Source organism: Castor canadensis, chromosome 2, assembly GCF_047511655.1.
Source record: "Castor canadensis chromosome 2, mCasCan1.hap1v2, whole genome shotgun sequence".
Taxonomy (NCBI): domain Eukaryota; kingdom Metazoa; phylum Chordata; class Mammalia; order Rodentia; family Castoridae; genus Castor; species Castor canadensis.
Window position 1 is genome coordinate 105,698,592 of NC_133387.1, and position 21,192 is coordinate 105,719,783.

General features: G+C 57.6%; 1 protein-coding gene across 7 annotated transcripts in view; it reads left to right on the forward strand.

The window, feature by feature from the left end:
• Window positions 1-20,448, forward strand: part of Camk2b (calcium/calmodulin dependent protein kinase II beta) — a 92,768-nt gene extending 72,320 nt beyond the window's left edge. Inside the window, exons 11-24 of one of the 7 annotated variants that reach the window (XM_020163020.2) lie at window positions 207-290; window positions 1,043-1,085; window positions 2,096-2,170; window positions 6,440-6,477; window positions 6,555-6,626; window positions 8,080-8,124; window positions 9,539-9,587; window positions 10,829-10,942; window positions 11,417-11,545; window positions 12,534-12,662; window positions 17,192-17,267; window positions 17,352-17,446; window positions 17,676-17,909; window positions 18,240-20,448. In XM_020163020.2, the coding sequence (XP_020018609.1) occupies window positions 207-290; window positions 1,043-1,085; window positions 2,096-2,170; window positions 6,440-6,477; window positions 6,555-6,626; window positions 8,080-8,124; window positions 9,539-9,587; window positions 10,829-10,942; window positions 11,417-11,545; window positions 12,534-12,662; window positions 17,192-17,267; window positions 17,352-17,446; window positions 17,676-17,908 (1,182 nt within the window). In that variant the 3' untranslated portion in view covers window position 17,909; window positions 18,240-20,448. Of the gene's footprint in view, window positions 1-206; window positions 291-1,042; window positions 1,086-2,095; window positions 2,171-6,436; window positions 6,478-6,554; window positions 6,627-8,079; window positions 8,125-9,538; window positions 9,588-10,828; window positions 10,943-11,416; window positions 11,546-12,533; window positions 12,663-17,191; window positions 17,268-17,351; window positions 17,447-17,675; window positions 17,910-18,239 lie in introns of all 7 variants that reach the window. The other 6 variants (XM_020163023.2, XM_074065436.1, XM_074065437.1 and 3 more) reach the window with 6 other exon arrangements.
• Window positions 20,449-21,192: the final 744 nt, after the last annotated feature.

Consider the following 21,192-nt stretch of genomic DNA (forward strand, 5'->3'; position numbering starts at 1 on the left):
GGCTTGAAGTTGCAGGCAACAGAGACAGCAGGGAGGAACAGGTGTCCTCTTGTTGTGGTCGTGTTTGGTGGCTCTCAGCACTGGGGGTCCCTGGATACTGCAAGCCCTGCTACCCTTCTTATGTCCCCCTGAGTCTCTGTCTCCCTCGGGGACAGGCTGATACCTCTCAAGCTCCCTGTTACTGGTGACCTCTCCTCTCCCCACAGCAACGCTCCACTGTGGCTTCTATGATGCACAGACAGGAGACTGTGGAGTGTCTGAAGAAGTTTAATGCCAGGAGAAAGCTCAAGGTGAGGCACCATTCAGCCCCCTAGCATGTCACGACCTGACATGCCCCATGCTGGGGGGAGGGAGAAGGGGACTGTCAGCAGGGTTTGATTTGGCCCAGTAGGAGAGGGAAGCCCCAAGACTGTGCTCCTTCACAGGCCCTGCAAACAGTCCAGAGTCTTAGGGCCCAGGTCTGGCCTTGGTCCCACGCACAGAACTGGCCCCTCCTGGTTAGCCATGATGCCTCAAGCAGCCCTGAGAGGGGCATCCTGGGGACCCCCCGGTAGGGTCCATCCTGAGGCTCTTGCAGGCCTGGCCCATAGGGCCAGGTTGCTAAGGAGAGCACAGAGAAATGCTGGTCTTATGGGCAAAGGAGGTCAGGGAGGGAGGTGGGCAGAGCAGACCTCCTGTCTGGTTGACCCAGCCATCTCCCCAAGCCCTGGGACCACTGCCTGACTAGTTCTCCCCAAAACTCCCAAAGACAGCCTCCACTGCCCCAGGCCTGAGGCGGGATGAGTGCAGAGGTGCTGCTATGGTGACAGGTGGTCCTGGCAGGCAGTGCCTGAATCTCGGAAGTCTTGTAGCTGTGGCTGGTGATGGAATTAGGGATCCTGGGTGTGCTTTAATTGTGGATGTAGGTGTTCTGCCTTGGTGCAGCTGCTAGGTTCCTGGAACTCTTCCTGTTGGGAAGACTGACCTTGCAAGCTGGTAGGTGGGATCTTCTGGTCAGAAGCCAGAAGACTAATAGGGCTGCCCTGGCTCTGTCTCTCCTCAGGGAGCCATCCTCACCACCATGCTGGCCACACGGAATTTCTCAGGTGAGACATTCTTCTCCAAGGAGGATATGCCATTCTTGCCCTGCAGATGGCATGTGACAAGAAGCCCTTCTGTCCCCACCAGCCCTTCAGACCCTCTCCACCAAAACATCTGGCCAGTGCCTGGCCTCTGCCCTCAGCTCTGAGACCTACTGCCCTGCCCAGTAGGCATCCTGGGCCCCTTTCTTGGGCAGCCACCTGGGCTCTGCCATCCTCTGCCCATCTCCGTCATGTTGGGTCTGTGTCCCTTTCCTGATGCCTCAGTGTCTGTGCTGCCCACCACCCAGCCTGCCACGTGTGTCTGTCTAGGTCTCTATAGGGCAGCCCTGTGATCTCCTTGTTTTCAGCTCTCTGAGCATCATGTTGTATGTGGGAGGTGGCAGAAGGGGGGTTGGTAAGTGTGAGGTTGGCGCACCAGGGACCTCCCTTGTGACATCTGGATGAGGCACCTACCCTGGTTACTCAGAGTGAGTGGTGGGAAAATGAAGTTTAGAGAGTCTGCTACAGACCCCCCTGGGGCCCAGGGCACTGCAGGCCCACCCAGGGGATCCGGTGTTGGCCCCAGCGCCCAGATAGCTATGCCTGTGGCTTCTGCGTCGTCTGACACTGAGTGTGCGAGCGTCTATGGTTGTCTCTGGTTGTCTGTCTGCATCTGGCACCCTGCCCCCTTCCTGTTACTTTGCTGTGATACTGCACTGCCGTGAACAGGCACGCACAGTCACACCAACACTAATGGGACTGTCCTGTCTGCTGTGAGCCCGGCATACCCCCACCGGGCATGAGAAGCCCCACTGGGGTGTTCTAAGGAGAAAGGAGGCAAAGGCTTTTTGGTATTCAGTCGATCCAATCTTGTTTCACTCTCTGAGAAAGGGATTCTGCAGCCATCTGCCACTTAAACTTTAACTCTAATCTTCTTCTGCTTCCTTTGTCTCTTCTCTTTCCTCACCTCGCCCCTCCACCCCGTCTGTGTCCGCCCCCCTTTTCCCCCCTCGTTTCTAACCCGGTGCTAACAGTGGGCAGACAGACCACCGCTCCGGCCACAATGTCCACCGCGGCCTCCGGCACCACCATGGGGCTGGTGGAACAAGGTAGATGTGTCTTGCCCAGCGTCCACCCGCTCACGCCCATCCGTCCTGTTGGCATGCAGCCCCCCGCTGCACGCAGCCTCTGGCTAAGCCCCAAGAGCCTCCCCAGAGGCTAGCAGGCCCCCCGGGAGCCCTGCTCCCGCTGGGGTCACATTCCAGAAGAGCCCCACCCAAGGGCAGGAAGGCAGCCCCCCGACCTGTCTTGTCATTTATAAGAGGAGGTGCTGGCTTGGTGAGCCCTGGTCATGTCAAGCCCTCAGGACATATTTGGCTGAGATCCTCTGGAGTCTGGAGACCTCCATTCAGAATGACCTTGACTTCACAGGGAGCCACTGGGCCTGCCACTGGGGGGGCGGGTAATGTGGTCTGAATCTGGAAGGGATGCCCTGGGGGCAGGGAGGTAGGGATATTGCTCCAAAGGAGCATGGGGCCCAAAGTGGGTCCCTCCTTTGGGGCAGGAGGAGCTGGTGGTCTGTGCTGCAGAGGTCCCCCAGACATGCCTGCCCCAGAGCAAGAGTGGAGGTGGCCTCAGTGCTGAGGAGACGCCAAAGGCCTTCTCTTGAGTTATTTCTAGAAACCCTTCTCACCTGGTCCCAAACCCTGTGAGGGAAGAGGCGGCTCTGCCGACCTGCTTCTGGGGGCCCTGCTCCATCAGGAGCTGGGGGACAGACCCCCTGGGACCTCCTCGTGGGCCCCACAGTCACCACCCAGACTGAGGGCTGGCATGCAGATGACCACCACCAAGTGTACAGAGCCAACCCAAGCCCCTCACTGGCCAAACTTCAGTTTCCTGTGGAGCCTCCAGGGTCAGCTGGGGACAGGGGCAGGTTCCAGAGTGTGGGCACCGCCCTTCCAAGGCGCCACCCTTCCTGTACACCCACCTGGCTCCACCTCACAACTTCCCAGGGCCACAGCGAAGCTTTCACGGACAGACAGAAAACAGAGAACCTTTCCGCGGGATGCCTAGGCCATCCTGGGAGGGGTCTGTGCTCCCCACAGGGGCCCAGTGAACAGTCCCAAGTCCACATTTACAGCCTTTTTCAACTGAAGCCCATGGGGGAGGGAGAGACTTGGTTAGAAAAACATGAAAACTTGTGGCTCCTGGGGAGGCCCCGCTGCCCAGGGGACAGTGGCATGAGACAGGCCACCTCTGAGCCATGCTCTGCCTGGGGCTCCTGCTGCCATGCCCGCCTGCCTGCAAGTGAGTGAGGAGCCACGGTGCATGAAGCCACCTGCATGTGTGGCTCTGCCCTGGGTGTCGAGGGCCAATGTTTCCTGGAGGGTGGTCAGTGCATGTGGACGGAGCCCAGCATGGCTGCCAGGGTAACCAGCTAGGGGGTGAGGCAGAGGTGGGGCTGAGGGTCCCACCTACCCAGCCGCACATGGGTCAGGGGTCTCCTTGTGTCTGTCAGACATTCTGGTGGGACAGCAGGCAACCTCAGCCAGCAGGGAGACCCTTGCTGTATGCAGCATGTTACACTTAGGCTTTCACAGTCCCTTTCAAACTGAACAGATAGGAGATCTAAGGAAACCCATGGCTATCAGGGTCCGGCACAGGCCTGCAGGTCCCCTCCCACCCCCAGCTTAGGTGTCTGGGATCCCGTGGCTGTTCCGTCCACCCTTTGGCTCCGGCTGCACTCATAAATGCTTTTAACTTGAGCATCCTGAAGGTTTATCTGCCTTTGAACTTGGTGTATGTGAAAGGAGAGGCTCCTGGCCACAACAAGTCTGTTGTTAGTTCAGGACACACAAGACTCTTGGAGAAAGAAGTCGAGGAAACAGATGGTCAAGAGCCATGTCTCACAGTGCCCAATACTTGCCCAAGAGCTGCTGTCAAAACACAGGCCAGGGCTTCCCAGGCCTGGGCCACAGTCATGGCCTACTCTCAGAGGCACACGCACCCCTGACTTAACTCTGTCCTTTGACGTCCTGTGGATAACTGTTAACATCTCTAGTAGTGCAGCTTGGAAATGTGGGTTTTGATAGACTGGGGGACCCAGTGCTTCCTTTCCTGTGAGGATCCTCAGGATGTCTGAGGGGGAAGGTGGGAGGGGACCATGCCAAATAGACTGTCTCCGACTAATACTGGCCTGTATTGGTTCCACTTCTGAACCCAGCTTGATGTGCGCAGGGTCAGGCCAGCCTTCTGCTAACAGCTCATTAAAACTGCCACCTTTGAAATCTGTGTTCCTAGAGGGGTAGAGGTCCCTCCCTTGCTGCTCAGTCACCCACGACAGGTGTCTCAAGAAGGGCTGGGCTGAGTGTTGCCTTCCTTGGGCCCCAGGGACAAGCCTGTTCCCCAACTGAGAGATTCTGCAAGCCACAGCCTCAGCAGTACAGGGCCTGGCTCCTGTACCAGGGTTGGCCCAGGTTCTTGGTGCTGGGCAGATGTCTCTGAGGATGAAGTGTGTGTGAGAGATGGGGAGGGAGGAGAGAGAGGGCTGGGACCACAGGAAGTGGTGGAAGCTGTGCTTGGCCAGGAGTAGTCTGGCCAGAGTTCAGCCGGACTGAGGGCCTGTGTTTCACAGTCTGCACAATAGGTGGGAACCCACCTGGCAGGACTGCCCTGGGGTGACAGGGAGGTGGTCCTTGCATCTTCACCAGGGACCTCAGGTCTTAGAAGGATGAAATGCATAGGACAGAGACCAGGAGTTGGGTTTCTGGTCCATGGATCTTGTAGGGATCCCTGGGTTTCATACAGAACTTTTAGAGTTAACGGATCCTGAGACAGGAGGCTGGGAACAGAAACCATGTGCCCACCACAGCACTGGTCCATGTGACTTGCAGGATCCCAAGACAGTGTGTAGCTGTCAGGCAGCCATGGTCTCATGCCCCCACCCCCATTGGCAGGACCTGTCGTGGTCTGCTGGCCAGGGAGGAAGGTGGTCAATAAGCAGTGGCCTGGTCTCTGAAATGAAATGTAGCACAAGAAGACCAGGTGTCAGAACTACTCTTGGGCCTATGGATAGATGCTGACACCATTCCCTGCACCCCCGCCCTCCTCACCAGCCCCCACCTTAGGGTTCCGACTCAGGAGGGAGAGGTGGCCTGGGAATTTGCACTTCTGATTTTGCAGGATGACACTGTTGCTGCTACTACTGAGGGGGGCGATCGAGAATGCCACAGCCCTAGTCTAAGTGTACCTGTCCCCATGTCTCCACTCAGGCCTGCCACGGGCAGCACAGGTTCCCCTCTAGTAGGCAGGAGAGCCTGATGTCAGGTATGGCCAACCAGGGCCCAGCCAGTCAGACCAGGCAGATAGGGAGCTGTACCACCTCCTTCCTCTCTAGGTTCGGGGGCAAGGGGACCCCATGCCCCTTATGCTGTGCCACCCCTGGCTGCTTCTCTAACCCTGCTGTTCCAGCCGCACGGCCATTTGGCTCTTCTTGGGGAGCGCTGGCCAGGACGGACTGGCTTTGCTGCCCTGTGTACGGGCTGCCTGGACCGACACAAATCTTGTTTTCTCTCTCTTCTTCTCTTTCTTTCTTATTCCCTTCCTTCCTCACCTTTCCTTTTCTGTAAGGTAAGCTGACTTCTTCTTTTTTTTTTTCCTTTTTAAGTTCTGTAATTAAAATTCTTACCTCTGCTATGGAGGGTGTAGGTGCTGGGAGAGGAAGACAGGGCAGATCCAGGCCCACCCTGACCTCTGAGGGGGTGTTGGGATCAAGGAGACCATCTGTCAGGCTTGAGTGTCTACCAGGGCTTATGGGCAAAGGAGCCAGCAAGAAGTGGCCCCATGGCCAGGGCTGCTGGGAAAGCTCAAGGGGAGAACAGTGAGGCCAAGCTGTTTGGCCCTGGTGAAGGAGGGAGGCGGGGCTGAGAGCACGGCAGGTACTGGGGCTGGGACAGACCTCCTTGGTGTAGACAGCCGTCTGCAGCCTATTCTCCACAGAGAATGGTGGAGGGCACAGCAGGCATGATTTTTCCTCCCTGCTCAACTACCCACTCCCCTGACCTGATGTGATCCCCAGAGGTGGTTGGCATCCTGTCTTCCTTTTGGGAGCCAAGGGGTACCGGGTTGGAAGGCTCCTGGGAGCCCAGGGTCAAGGAGGATGCCGGGGGAGGGTCCCTCCTGGAGCAAGGGTCCCTGGGCGTCCTGGCCCAGCCCTCTCTGGAGGTTCTGCTGCTGCTCAAGGACAGCCTGGGGACCAAGGCCATACCTGCCTTGGGTCCTGAGTTTCTTTCCTGGGGAAGTGGGGGAGGGGGACAAGGGCTGCAGGGGGTCCCAGGCCCCCAGCACTCACTATGCCTCCTTCCCTCCCTATACAGCAGCCAAGAGTTTGCTCAACAAGAAAGCAGATGGAGTCAAGGTGAGGTGCCACCTTAGCTCTGGGAGGGGAAATGGGTGTCCCTTCTCCCCCTAATACTGTCTTCTCTCTCTTCATAGCCCCAGACAAACAGCACCAAAAACAGTTCGGCCATCACCAGCCCCAAAGGATCGCTTCCTCCTGCTGCCCTGGTACTGAACTCTGTAGCCCCTGCCTCTCCCACACCTTATTGTCAGAGAAGTCCCATGAGGTGGGGTCTGGCCTGACCCTGCCTGTCTCTGAAGACACACAGCTGCCACCACCAATCCCACATGGACATGGAATGGAGTGGCATGGAAGGGGAGGAAATGCCACTGTCTGGGATTGTCAGGCTCAGGCAGGTGCAGGGCTTCTGGGGGAGGCCTTCTTCAAGATGCAGGGGAGAGGCCTGGTCTCCCACTTTTACTGACTTGGGGCCATTCCCCTGCTAGAAGCTTCAGCAAGAGGCCTGTGAGGCAGAAAACAAGGGGACTGCCCCAAGTCCCCATCACCCTGGGGACTCCCACCTTCTACAGGCTGACCCATCTTACAGGGGGTGAGGCTGGGCTCTGCAGAGGTTGCAGCCTGCACTGGTGAACAGTGGGTCCCGGAGGAAGCAGGAGAAGCCTTTCCAGGTGTGGTGGGGAGGTGTCCAGTAAAGCAGCCAGGCTGGGTGTGTCCATCTGTAAGTGTTGCTGTCACAACCAGGACACCTGCTGGTCTGTGGGTGCTATCCCGGGAGGCCTGGGAGCTCCCTGCTGAGGACGGGTGAGGGTAGCCACAGTGCCTTGCTCAACAGGGCACATTGCCAGCTCTGGCCCCCTTGCCCTGGAGGCTCCTGTGCAGGTAGACATCACAGCTGATGTTTCTAGAAGGGTTGCGGTTGTGGCTGGTGGGCCCCAGCTCTTGCTGGAGCACCTTGTACCTGGGCTGCCCTGAGGAGTTGGAATTTGCTAGAAGTATGTTTGGTAACCTCTGTGGGTTCCAGGAGGGGCTTCTGGGGAGACAGCCCAAGACTAGAAGGCTAGCTTGGCCAAATGGCTCTTCTGAGCTTGGGGGGAACCTCCCAGGAAGGGAAAGCTGTCCTGTGGAGGAGCTGCCCAGAGCAGCCAGGCCATGGCAGGAGAGTGCCATGTGCCAGCTAACGCAACACCTCCCAGCAGTGAGGGTCCACGAGCCGGCCTCACAGCCAGCCCTCCCTCAGACCCCATCCATCCCACGTGCCACCCCCACCCCTGTGACATCTTCAAGCCTATGCCCCACCATGCTGGGGCAGAAGGGCAGGCAGCAAAGGGTGGGGAGAACTCCCCAAGGCAGAGCCCCCACACATATGCAACTGCTGTTGGTCCCCATCTTCAGTCTGGGAAGGTCCATGGGTTCTGCCATATTAGTCCGACTCCAGCCTGCTCTTCCACTCAGGGCCATCGCTGACTGCCTGCTGCCTCCATTCCTATTGGGCCATCTTGCTGACCACCTGCGTCTCCATCCCTGTCCCTCTGCTCTGCACTCTCTTTGGGTGGACTCTGGCCACCACCCACTCCTCTGTCTCCCTGGCTCACCCTGTCCTCTGCTTCCTTCTTTCTCACTCTCCCTCTCTTTCCTTCCTCTGTCTGCTGCCTTCTGTAGGAGCCTCAAACCACCGTTATCCATAACCCAGTGGACGGGATTAAGGTACTGCCACCGCCCCACTCCTCACCCTTTCCTCGGGCAGGAGGTGTGGGCCCAGGAGGAGGGTGTGGACGGTGACCTGGAGAAGCCTTTGTGCCCAGAGTGGAGGGCAGGTGTGCAGTGGCCTGTCCCTCAAGGCAGGCAGAGTTCACAAAAACTGCCCAGGGGACACAATGACTCAGTAAAAGAGGGTTCACACAGCCACGCATATCACCACATGACCAGCTCCCTCCCACCAGGCTGTGGGTCTGGGCCCCAGATGCTGGGGCCAGTCTACATCTCAGGAACTTCCATCCTCGCCCCTCTGGCTACCCTATGCCTCCTGCTCCCTGGCGTGGCCCCAGCGGCACCTCTGCCGAGCAGACCCCCACCCCCTGCTCTTCTGTGCTCTGCCATCCGCTCCCATCACACTGGCGTCATCTCCTGGGGCAGGGGAGGGGCTGGCTCTCTGTGTGGTGGGAGGGACAGGCAGGAGGCTAAGCCATTTCCAGTACAGCAGTCAAGTCACACCTGGGCCTGGGCTCCCTGACAAGCCTCCAAAGTGCCTCTGTGGGGACCTCTATATCCTTCTGCCAAAACCCAGGCCATTCTCCGTGGCAGGATTAGGGAGCTTTGGCAACCCCAGGGCTCGGCACCAAAGGTCTAGCTTCCTCCCACCTGAGTGGCGAGTGTCCCTTGGGTCCTGTGAGCCTGGAGTGGGGTCATGTTTCCCTATGAGAGACTTCTGAGCTGGGATAAACCCTGACTCCACACTTGAAGACCCCCAGTTGTGGCCCAGAGCAGAGACCTTGCAGTATCCGTGCTGGAGAGCGGTCCCACAGAGACCTGTGATGTTCCCTCTGCTTCTCAGGCCTTCTGAGAACACGGAAGACAGGATGGCAGGGGCTGTCCCTGGCTGACAGTGTCTCCCTGGGACAGGCCTGGGAGGGGCATGTGGCTATGGGGGGGTGGCTCACCATTTTTGGGAGAAGGGATCACACATCTGAAAGCTGCTCACCTTGTCTGCTGAGTGCATAGGCTTCCAGGGCCTTCTACAGCACCCAAATCCTGTGTGTTTCAGGTCTTGGAGTTTCAAAAAGCCAGTTTTCTCTTGTTAGTCAGCTGAGTGTCCTAGGGTCTCACTGGGGAAGGTGAAGTTGAGGCCTTTGCTGTTGGGGAAGTGGGTGGACGCAGCCTGCAGGGGACAGAATGAGCCCTGGGGAAAGGAGGAGGATGCTCTCCTAGGAACCCACACAAAGTGGGGAGCCTTCTCCAGTCACTGCTCCCTGAGGATTTCAGGGATGGGACCCAGGCACCCTGAGTCCCTGTGGAGTGGCCAGACTGAGGTCTGACTCAGAGTCTGGGCTGGTTCCTGCTGTCATCTGCCTCCTATCTGTCTTTGACCACATTCTGAACCACACCTCTCCTGTTTCCTCAGGAGTCTTCCGACAGCACTAACACAACCATAGAGGATGAAGATGCCAAAGGTACCTGCATGGAGGCCTTTCCTGGCCTTGCTGGGCTGCTCTTCGGGGTGGGTGGGCCTCCCAGGGTCTGTATCCTGTTTCATGGGCTGTGTGTGCAATGGCTGAGGGGCCTGATGTCCAGGCCTGCCCAGCCTGGCCAGAGTGTGTCTGAAACACAGTGTCCAAGTGAGGAAGCCAGGGCCCGGCACTGGGGCTGGTTCTCTGTTGTTCCAGGGGCCAGATCAGTTTCTATGGGGGACCAAGTGTGTGGGTAGAATTTGCTCAAGATGTTGTTCTGTTCTTTAAGTTCCTTAAGCTTCAAGTTCCATGCAGCTTGCACACGATGAGTGGTCGGGAGGCCAAATGGCGTTTCGGTGTTTTCTTTGCTGATTCAGGAGCCCCTTGTGCTATGGGCTTCTTTGCCATACTCCGGGGTGGGGGCACTCCCCACACTGAGCCTGGCCAGTGGTTTTGTGTGTTCCCCCAAAAGACCCCAGAGTACCTGGCACCAGTGAGTACCCAGCCTTTCTCCCACTTTTTCTGCCTCCCCAGGATGGGGTCTGATGCCTCCAGGCTGCCCCTTGCATACATAGGCCCTTAGCTGCCTATGGGGTGTCAGATGGGTGGGGTTTCCTCTCTGCTCCTACCCACCCTACCAGCTACGATGCTACCCCTGGGTGTCCTCCATACTTCAGAGCAGAGGTGAGAACAGGGCTTTGGGCCCTGAACAGGGGAGAGCTGATGTGTGTATATTTCCCCCACAGACTGAAACAGGCCCCATGAAGGCCACCCATCCCTCCCGGTTCAGGGTTCTTTCCTCAGCCTGGCCAGAGTGACACGGAGCAGTGAGGGAGTGGTTGGGCCTCAGGCCTTCAGGGGGCCAGGGGAGGTCAGGGCAGAGGTGGAGCTGAGGTAGGTCAGGCCTCAGGACGGGACGGAAGAGCAACCCCTCAGCTCAGCTTTGTAGTACTAGAGAGACACCCCTCCCCTCTGCCAGGCCACAACTAGTACACAGCCAGGGCTGACCCAGTGGCCATCATTTGCTGTGACGACTGTCACTCCCATTTCCTGGCCTGGCCACTAGAGGCCCTAGCTAGTGGCCACCAAATGAGCCTCAGGGGTGACTTTCCCCACCTCTGTCTCCCAAGCTTCCTATAAGTGGTCTGGGGTTCTCCTTCCTCCCCATTCTGGCCCTGCACGGGTCCTGCCACCTTCTCTCCCAAGTGCCTGTGGCCCATCCACCTGCCTCTGTTTTGCCCCAGTCCCCAGGGTCCCTGATGTCCTGAGCTTGGTGAGGAGGGGCTCAGGAGCCCCTGAAGCCGAAGGGCCTCTGCCCTGCCCATCTCCAGCTCCCATTAGCCCCTTGCCAGCCCCGTGTAAGTAGCCTGGGCCCTGCTGCTGTGGGGACACTTTGAAGGGCCTGGCAAACTTGTCTGAGGGGACATTCAAACCAAGGGAGATTCTGAGCTTGGACTGCTGGCTCTAGCCCAGTCCTCACCATAGTCCCCACAGTGGGACTCCCTATGGCTGCCTCTGTCCAATGAGTACCACCTCTATGTACACCCTGGCCAGAGCCCTCTGCTGGCCTGTGGGGAGGCTGCCCTGGCCCACCTTCCTGCTCATGGCCACTGGACAGTCCTGAAGAATCAGGCCTTGACCCCATGGTCTCCAGGGCCCACCCAGGCCTCTCTCTACCCCTCTCCCCCAGGGGCTTCTTGGTCCTGAGATAGGCCCCAGATGGGGAAACTTGGGATGAGAACAGGGCCCCACTTCCTCCCTCCTTCCTCTCGGCTCTGTCATCTCCTCATATGTCTGTCTGCCTCGTGTTCATGTCTGTCTGTTCCACCCAGCCCCCAGGATCTCTGACATCCTGAACTCGGTGAGAAGGGGCTCAGGAACCCCAGAAGCCGAGGGCCCTCTATCAGTGGGGCCCCCGCCCTGCCTGTCTTCGGGTCTCCTAGGCCCCCTGTCTGCCCCGTGTAAGTAGTGGCCCCCAGGCCTGCTGCCTCTGCTGCCAAGGGCTCCCTGTGAATGGCCAGAGCTCAGCTTCCTGCACCTGCTGTGCACGGCCCAGGTCCCCGAGGCCAGGATACCCATGGCATCCAAGCCTGACTGGGCTTCCTTGGGGCACACGCGCTAACTCAGCAGGGCAGTACCTGGCTTCTCCCTTCAGGGCCCAGTCCCTTCTGCTCATCTCTCACCCTCACTCCCTTCCTGCACGCCGCCCTCCCCACTATCAGCTCCAGGCCTCTCCCTCAGAGGATCTGTCCCATTTTTGGGCAGTGAGCTGTCCCTCCTAGGTCCCCCTCAGACCCTCTCTGTGGAGAATTTTCTAGCATCACTGACTTCATGCCCAGCCTATCCTGCCCTGGTCACAGTGCCTAGGAGCCTGCTCCAGCATTGCCCCTGGCTCCTGATGTGCCCCTCACCCTAGCACCACTCCTTAGTTGGGGGGGTGGGGCCAGGGCCGAGGAAAATGCTGGAATGGGAACTTCAGCTAGGGCTTCATGGACAAGGACACAGTATGGAGAAGAGGCCTGGCCTTCCTTTGGCCTGCACTGTGTCCACATGGGTCAGAATCATGCTTCCTCTTGACATCATTTCTCTCCCTCATCCATTCCTTTTACTCACCTGTCACACACTTCCCAAGGGCCAGTTACATGCAGCCTTGTCCTCTGGCTTCCTGTGGGCCAGGTTGCCTCTCCTTGGAGGGCAGCCTCTGCCCACAACAGCTTCCAGCTCAGCCCACCTGGACAGACAAAGGCATCTGTGTTCCTCCTTGTGCCTCCTTCCACATCCCGTTTCCCCCCTAGGTCTCCCTACATCCCTATGTTTCCCTTCCATCCCTCATGTTCCCCTCTGTCCCCCTGCCCCCCGCCCGGCTTGGCTCTCAGCCTGTAGGTTTCTTTCCTGAATGCCCCCCCACCCCTGCCCCACCCGTGTTCATGTCTGTCTGTTCCACCCCAGCCCCCAGGATCACTGACATTCTCAACTCAGTGAGGAGGGGCTCAGGGACTCCAGAAGCCGAGGGCCCCCTGCCAGTGGGACCCCCACCCTGCCCATCTCCGACTCTCCCCGGCCCCCTGAGCACCCCATGTAAGTAGTACCTTCAGTGGTCCTTGGAGGGGCTCACAGGAGGTGGACCCCACCGTGTGGGAGACACAGGGTCTGCTTCTGGGTCATGGGAATTATATCAAAGCACGTGAAGAAAATGCAGATTATGGTCATGGGGTGTGTGTGTGTGTGTGTGTGTGTGTGTGTGTGTACATTCCTGTGTAGCAAGAGCATCCAGAGTGGCAGATTTTGTGTCTGGAGCACTTGTTTCCCTGTAGCCACAGCTTTCTTCTGATGGGAGACCAGAGTGGGCAGGCACCCTTGTAACACAGGCCCACCGTTGGGACAGGGCCACTCAGAGGAGGGTAAACCTGCAAGGACAGTATGACAGGAAAAGAAATGCAGGCCCGGGCCCTGAGGCATTCTGGCATGCTGGCTGCCCGGCTAGACATCAGGGAGCAGATTTGGGGGGCAGCCAGAGACAAGGGCGGGAGGGAGAGACAGGCGCAGGCGGGGTGGCCTCCCCAGCTTGTCTGCCGACTGCCCGCCAGTATCACTTACAGGGATGGATGACATCCCAGGGCTGCAGCCACCACTGCCCCCGCCTCCAGGGAGACACAGGGCTAGGGGTGGTGCTGAGATGCTCTCAGAGGACAGGCTGCTGGGCCAGGGGCTCGGCATGGCGGGGCAGTGGCTTGGTGAGTACCTGTGACAGGTGGGACCTGCAGTGACCCACCCCATCTCCTCTGCAGGCTAGGTCTGGGGGGCTGCAGATGATCAGGGCAGAGAAGAAGTGGGCATAGAGCATCCTGGTGGGGAGATAACCCCCCAGAGTGTTCCATGGTCAGCTGAATGGACTGAGGTGAAGTGCTGCGGTGGGAGACCAGGTCCTTGCAATGATGGGGGCAGGCAGGGAGCAGACAGCAGTCAGAGCTCACAAGGGAGGCCCAGGGAGGGGGTTGTGTGGCTGGTGGGTGCAAAGTGGACATGAGAGTGTCAGCACCCCCATTTCTGCAGCATCTGATTTTAGGGGCCCACCACCCCGTGGAGGGCAAGCCCTGAGCATGGCCTGCCCTGGGGGGTCTGTGCAGTAGCCTGGTGAGTGCTCTAGGGCAGGGCCTGTGGAGGACACTGAATTGCCGGGTTACTTTAGGGGCCATGGCACAGACCTGCCTGTTTAGGGTCTGTCCTGAGCTTGGCTGGGGGAGGTGGGGCTGCACAAAGGGGGCTGTGAGCAGGGCATCCTGGGAGAGGCTGGGTAAGGCTAGGCAGAGAGCAAAGACATTCAGTCGGACTTTGGATAAGGAGGAGGACCTCAGGTAGCTGGCTTCACAGGTCCTTCCCTTTTTTGGGAAGGTGCCCACCAGTTAGCTATCTTACTGTGTGATGGAGCAGGTGCCCACCAGCTCTCTTGAGGCCAGTCCCGTCCCTGCTGTTGCTCCCTGCACCCCAGGCCTTACTCCCTAATCGGGGATTACGAACAAGATCCAGGCTCATCCAGGCTGATCCCTGGGCAGCTGGCCTGCCTCTGGCAGCCTCTGCTGGCTCCAACAGTGGGGACTTTGGGCCAGCAGTAAGGTGGGGGAGGATGGCCCCGTCTAGATGTGTGGGGCCTCCCTGGGGATCTGCAGGCAGGGAGGGTCCCCCATCCACACTGGGCCCAGGGAAAACCTCCACGCCAAATCTTGCCCACTACTTCAGCTTTTTCCCTCATATGAGGGCAGCTTGCCACAAGCTACAGGCTTAACCACCTGGACATGTCCCTTCATGTTAGGCTCCTTGATAACCTTCCTCCTGGGTCAATTTCTGCTGAGGTCTGGCAGCAGCCATTCTGCATATCAGGAGGTTTCTGGGCCCCACTCAGCAACCTCAGCTTCCCTATTTGTAGAATGGGAGTTCAGCTCTCCCAAAGGACCCTATTTCCCAAGCTGCCGCCTCTGACTGGTGCTGTGATCAGACATTCTCTGTGTTTACTTAACCCTTTCTCTTCACACTGACTCGCGTTTTTAATTACAGTTTGCTTGAAAACAACATTACTTCATTACATGAGAGATTAGTTCTTTTTACCACAATGTAGGGTGACTATAGAGTCACAGCTGGAATCAAAACAGTAATGCCATAGCCACTTCCGCTGTGTGCTGAGGGCCTCCTGTGGAGGGGGATGCAGCTCATCCCTCTGTGAACAGGGGGGAATTAATAAATGTCGGGGTGCTTGGGACGTGTGGAAGACAGAGGGAGAGCCCGGTAGGGCCTGGTTCTGGGGGCTGGGGAAGGAGCTAGTGGCAGGTGCAGAGAGATCAGGTCTGAAGCCCGGAGCCACCTCCAGAAAGGATAAGAAAGAAGGGTGCGGGATGTCAGGGGAGTATTTTTGCAGCTGGGAGGGACAGGTGCTGCCCTGGAGACTTACGTGTCAGGGTCCCCAGGGTAAGGCCAGGAATAGCCATTATATGTTTGCTACTCTCCTAAGCTGAGCACAGAGACGTAGGGCTGGGAGCAGGAACTGGAGGGGAAGGGGCTTCTGGACCTCACTGCCCGCCCTCATAGAGGCCAGCTATGCAGGCTTGACCATGCCGGGTGGGGGAGTGGGCACTGGTGGTGAGACTGCCCTGAGTGTGCACCATGACACTTACAAGGTGAAGCAAGAAACCAAAACAGGACGGTAGCAGAAACACACCTGGGTTAGGAGAGAGGGCATTTGCAAATGGGCAGCCCATGAGAACACGTGTATGCACTTGTGTACAAATGTGCGCATGCACCCACACATACCTGTGTCCACGTGTGTGCATTCCCACGCAACATGTGTACTCTTAAACGTCCTGCACACACACACACACACACACACACACACACACACACACACACACATTGCTTGTATGACCACTACGTCCACGCACTCACGCACAGGTACATGTACGTGTCTGCATGCATGAGCACATGTGTGCCATCAAGAAACCCTGCTGTCACTGCCTAGGTTCTGCAGGGCCTCAGAGGGAGTACAGCTCACATGTTCCCAGGAAACACAGAAGCCCTCATACTGGCACACACAAGGCCCACCCAGGCCCCCATGCAGCAGTTGGCTTCTCTGCTGTGGATTCAGTCCCCCTCCCAGGAGGAGCACCCAGTGAGGTGAGCACCCAGACAGCCTAGAAGTGCTGGAGAGACAGTAATGTGTATAATATTATTCTCCCTGCTTCCACATTTAATTATTTTTTTCAGTACTAGGAATTGAACCCAGGGTTTTGCTCATGCTGGGCGGGTACTCTACCCCAGCACTTTTGTTTGAACTTTGTTTTTGAGACATTATCTTACTGCCTTTGCCTGGACTGGCCTTGAGTTTGAGGTCCTCTTGCCTTTGCCTCCTGAGTAGCTGGGATTACAGGTTTGAACCACTACGTCCAGCCCTACAATTCTTTATGATTAAAATTAATTGTAATTAAAGCAGCAAAGGGAGCTTCCAGCAGGTGCCCTGGAGGCCACGGAGCCTATCTAAAAGCCAGAGGCTAGCACTCAGGAGAGGCATTGGGCCTGGGAGTTGGGGTGGGAGGGTCTCTAGAGGCAGTACATGGACCAGAACTACAAGCAGGTTGAGAGGAACGGAAGAGGGTGTGTGCAGAGCCCTGAGCCATCTTGCCCCTTGGCCTTTGCCCAAAAGCCTCCCCACATGCTCCAGGGGACACTGCAGCTCCTGCCTGAGCCTTCTGCCAGCTCTCCTTTGCCCACTGCCTGCATTAGAAGCGCTCACCAAAGTTGTTGGGGGAAGGAAGCATTAAGTGAATAAGACACAGGTGGAGGATGGAGCAGGCGGCAGGTCAGGGGCATGCACTGCAGGGAAGCCCAGGAGTGGGGTCAGGAGGGTGATGCAGGAGGGTGACTGTGGGGTGGATTATGGGCGGTTTTTTTCCCCCTTTCTGCATTTTCCAGACATTTTGTAACATGGATGGAATATTTCTGTCACTTGAAAACATTTTATTTAAGAAAAACAAGATAAGCCAGGCACAGTGGCTTAAGCCTGTAATCCTAGCCACTCAGGAGGCCAGCCCAGGCAAAAAGTTCACAAGACCCCATCTCAACCAATGGCTGGGTGTGGTGGTACATGCCTGTCATCCAGGCTACTCTGGGAAACGCAAATTGGAGAATGATGGTCCATGCCAGCCTGGGCATAAAGCAAGACCCTTATCTAAAAATTAACCAAAAAATAACCAACACAAAAAGGGCTGGCAGAATGGTTCAAGCGGTAGAGCACCTGCCTAGCAAACTCTAGGCCCTGAGTTCAAGCCCCAGTACCATCAAAACCAAACAAAACAACACACAACAAAAAACCCAAGATAGGCACTGTTGTAGTTGGAACTGAGGAAGCCAATGGTGACCATGGAGGCAGCAGTGTGATTGGGACAATTTGGGTACAGGTGCCAGGGCCTGGGAGTCCTTTCTAAGGAAAGCCAGGGCGGGAGGCTTTGTGGACAGCATGTACAGCTAGAACTCTAGCCAGGCCCTTCAGCTGGGCTCTGATGGGGGTTGTCGAAGGGTGGGACAGGCCAGAGCCCAGTGGTCACGGCCATGTCTCCCTACAGCCCGGAAGCAGGAGATCATCAAGACCACAGAGCAACTTATTGAGGCTGTCAACAACGGTGACTTCGAGGCCTATGCGTGAGTCTCCAGGGCTTGGGTCGGGGCTGTGAAGGACAGAGACAGAGGATGGGGCCCCTCCTCACCTGGGTTTGCCTCCCCCAGGAAAATCTGTGACCCAGGACTGACCTCTTTTGAGCCCGAAGCCCTGGGCAACCTGGTTGAAGGAATGGACTTCCACAGATTCTACTTTGAGAACCGTGAGTGAGGAAGTTGGGGGCAGGCGTGAGGGGTGGACACCCTCAGGAGAACCCCTTCGCCCTCAGTCAGGGGCAGGGCTGTGACCAAACACAGAATCATGCAACCCTGCGCTCTCCAAGAAGGGGAGCCAAGGTGGGTGGGCAGGGGGCTGGGTACTGGGTGGACTGCGGGGGGCACGTGAATGGGTAGATGGGTGTCCGCAGTGCCCAGCCCCCTGCCCGTCCACAGTGCTGGCTAAGAACAGCAAGCCCATCCACACGACCATCCTAAACCCACACGTGCACGTCATCGGTGAGGACGCAGCCTGCATTGCCTACATCCGCCTCACACAGTACATCGATGGGCAGGGCCGGCCCCGTACCAGCCAGTCCGAAGAGACACGTGTGTGGCACCGCCGTGATGGCAAGTGGCAGAACGTACACTTCCACTGCTCGGGTGCACCCGTGGCCCCACTGCAGTGAGGTGAGTTCCCTGGGGACAGTGGCGGCCAGTGTGGGTGGGGGCATGCCCAGAGGGATAGGGGCTCAGGAGGCCTGAGCAGCTGTGCAGGCCAGAGCTTGGTGGATGACGGCTGCATCAGAATTGTTAGCACCCAAGGTGGGGGTACCACAGGTGGTAGGTGAGGGGCCAACGCTCAGGTAGCAGTTAGGTCTAGTGCCTGAGCCCTCTTCAGGCAGGCAAGGCCCTTCCTGGACCTTACCTTGCTCACTCCTAGTGGGGGCGGATGGCAAAGCGTTGGTCCTCCAGGGTCAGGGTGACCTGCCGAAGAAGGTGACCTGCCCCTTGTTTCAGAGCTGCGCCTGGTTTCGCCGGACAGAGTTGGTGTTTGGAGCCCAGCCGCCCTCGGGCGCACGGCCTGCCTGTCGCATGTTTGTGTCTGCCTCGTTCCCTCCCCCGGTGCCTGTGTCTGCAGAAAAACAAGACCAGATGTGATTTGTTTTAAAAAAATAAGATGACGACAATGACAACACACACACACACACACACACACACACACACACACAAATTGACATAGGATGAAATGGGAAAGAAAAAAAAACTTAAGAAAGGAAAAAGCTGTACAAATCTGGTATTGGGGTGGGGGAGGCTTACCTCCCCCCCACACACACCCAAGCTCTACGTGTGTCCATTGCACTCCTGGCCTTGGGGGACCCTCGGGGCATGAACATGCCCACCAGGCCCCCATTTGCGTGCTGAACGGTGTTAGTCTGTAGGTATCGCACCCACCCCACACCTCAGGCGTCTGCATCTCCCACCAACGCAACGCATGGGCCCTGCGTGTGCTCACCTGGCGTCAGGTGTCTTGGGGAGGGCTGTGGGGCCACCTCCTTTCCTGCTAGTTGTGCCTGAAAGTTGCTGCTCTTCCTGCTTTCCTTCCCTCCCTCTTCCCTGTGAAGGACTGGGCATGGGCTCCCCCTTGCTGAGGACCCATCATTCAGCATGGATGGCCCCTCGCCCCCTGGAGTGTGCAAGAGATGGCCAGCTCCCAAGGCCATCAGAGAAGCCCCCAAGGGCCCTGGGCTCTGGCTCTGGTTCTTTGGGAGTGAGGTGTGAAGGGGCACAACTTGTCTCCGGGCCTCGTGCCTAGCAAGAGTCAGCTAAGATGAGGACATTTGGACGCAGCTTTGACCAGTCCAGCCATGGAGAGGGGATTCAGCCAGACTGGCCTCCTTCCTTTTTGGAGTGCCTGTCCCTTCCCTGCCAGACAGCAACAGAGCAACAGTGGCCTTCCCCCTGGCCTGGGAAGCTCCTCCCTGTGCAGCTGAGAGCAGACCCTATGAAGGACTGTGGGCCTTGTGTGCCCAAAGGATGGTGGGAGTAGGCCAGGTTACATCTAGGGTATTTGCCTGTGGAGCTTGGAGGCTGGGGTTCAGGGAGTGGTTGAGTAAAACAGTAAGTGGCAAAAAGGGGTGAGAAGTCAGGGTGCTGGGCTCCTGGGCAAGTATCAGCTGAGGTTGGAACACATAATTGGGCCTGGAGCAAAAGCCACAGCACAAGCCAGCCAGGGGCCCATGGGAAGCCAAGGATAGGTGGGGCTGCAGTGTGTGAGGCCCTTCCAGGTGGGCCAGGGACATAGCCCGGGGAGAAAGGCTGGGACAGAGATGTATGGGTGTGGGGCCCAGACACCAGCAGGTGACAGAGAGTTCATGGGGACATTGTGCTGCCTCCAGGGGCCCGTGGTGCTTCCAGACATGGACTGCCTGGGCTTGCTGTGGGTGGCCCTGGCCCCTCGTGATGGTGGGCACTGTGGAGAGGATGGGGACACCGCAAGTACATTTGGGCGGGGGAGGTGGCTCTAAAGCTGAGTTGGGTGGTGGGGACAATCAGGAGCCTTGATTGCAGAGGTTCAGGGGCCTTCACCCCAGTGTCACCCACCTTCCATTCATGTCGTTTTCAAAAAGGATTTTCTTTATTTCCCCCCACAAATCAAGCCAAGGGAGGGGCAGGACACAGGATCCTAAACTCCAAGGGGACTGTCCACCCATGGACATTCAGAGTGGACACCATCTTTTGTCCACACTGTGCCCAGGACAGCTGTCCCCATCCATGGACACAGGGTAAACATACGCCAGGCTCTGCACGAGTGGCTCCAGGCTGCGAGACAGTGGCCGAGCTCACCATGGACAGTGTGTGGCCCTGCGGCCGGCCACCCTGGCGTCCTGGGGCCTCCTCCCCTTCTCTTCCACTCACCTTATCTCCATGGAGCTGCCTGTCTGGGATAATTTGGGGACTTTTTTTTTCTGGGGGATAATTCTTTTGCATGACCCTCTCTAAAGCGCGGATCACTCCTGTTCTGCTAGCTAGGTGTTCACGGGTGGTGGCGTCGGCCGCTGGCCAGCACTGCAGGGGGTCACTGCCTGCAGTACTGGTGGCCATCCCTCTTCCCTCTTTTTGCTGAGTTTCATTGTCTTTTCTTTCTGAGCCTTGTAGGTGTACAAAAATTATTCTTATTTTGTTCTGTCTCGGGAAACTGCAAATAAAAGAAAAACAGGACAAAGTGTTTCAAGGGCAGCTGGGTGCTTTGTGTCGGAACCCTGCCACTTCCTGGCCCAGACCTAGCTCGGCCCCACTCCTGATGGTGAGTGTGGAGTGACATGGGGGCCTGAGTCCCTCAAGAGTGCCTACCAACTCTCCCCACACCTTCATCTTGTCCCCTCCAAGTCCTCTGGGCTCCAGGCTGTCCACCCAGGATGTTGGAACCAAAACTGGCCTTTAGTCCCAATGCTCTGACCTCTCCAGTCACCCAAGTGGCCAGTAAGATGAGACCAGGAAGGGCAGCTTCTAGGTAGGAAGGAGACCAAGGACCAGGACCCGAGTGTCCTGTTGCGTCTTTCCTTTCACCAGCCCTCCTACTTAACACATGTTGGCTGTTCTGGACATAAAGTCGTGTGTCCATGATCACCACACACTGCTGCCAGGGGTTATACAGACAAAAGGCACTTGGGCTAGCACTGTATCAGGCAGCCACTGCACAGTCAAGAGGCTATACTTAGGCTACAACTGGAGCTCAGACCAGAGATCTTGGGTTGGGGCAGAGGGACTCCAAGAGCCAGACTCTAGGACAGCCAGGAGCAGCCAAGGGACCTGGAACAGCATGGCCAGGTGCTGAGGCCTGTGCACCAACTTTGTTCTGGGTATGAAGGGGAAGGCTCCTCCCTTAGGCTTTCCCTCTATGTTTCCATCCCAAGGACAGGGCAAACCTAGTTCCCTGTAACCTCTGCCAGGCCTGTCCTTCAGAAACTTT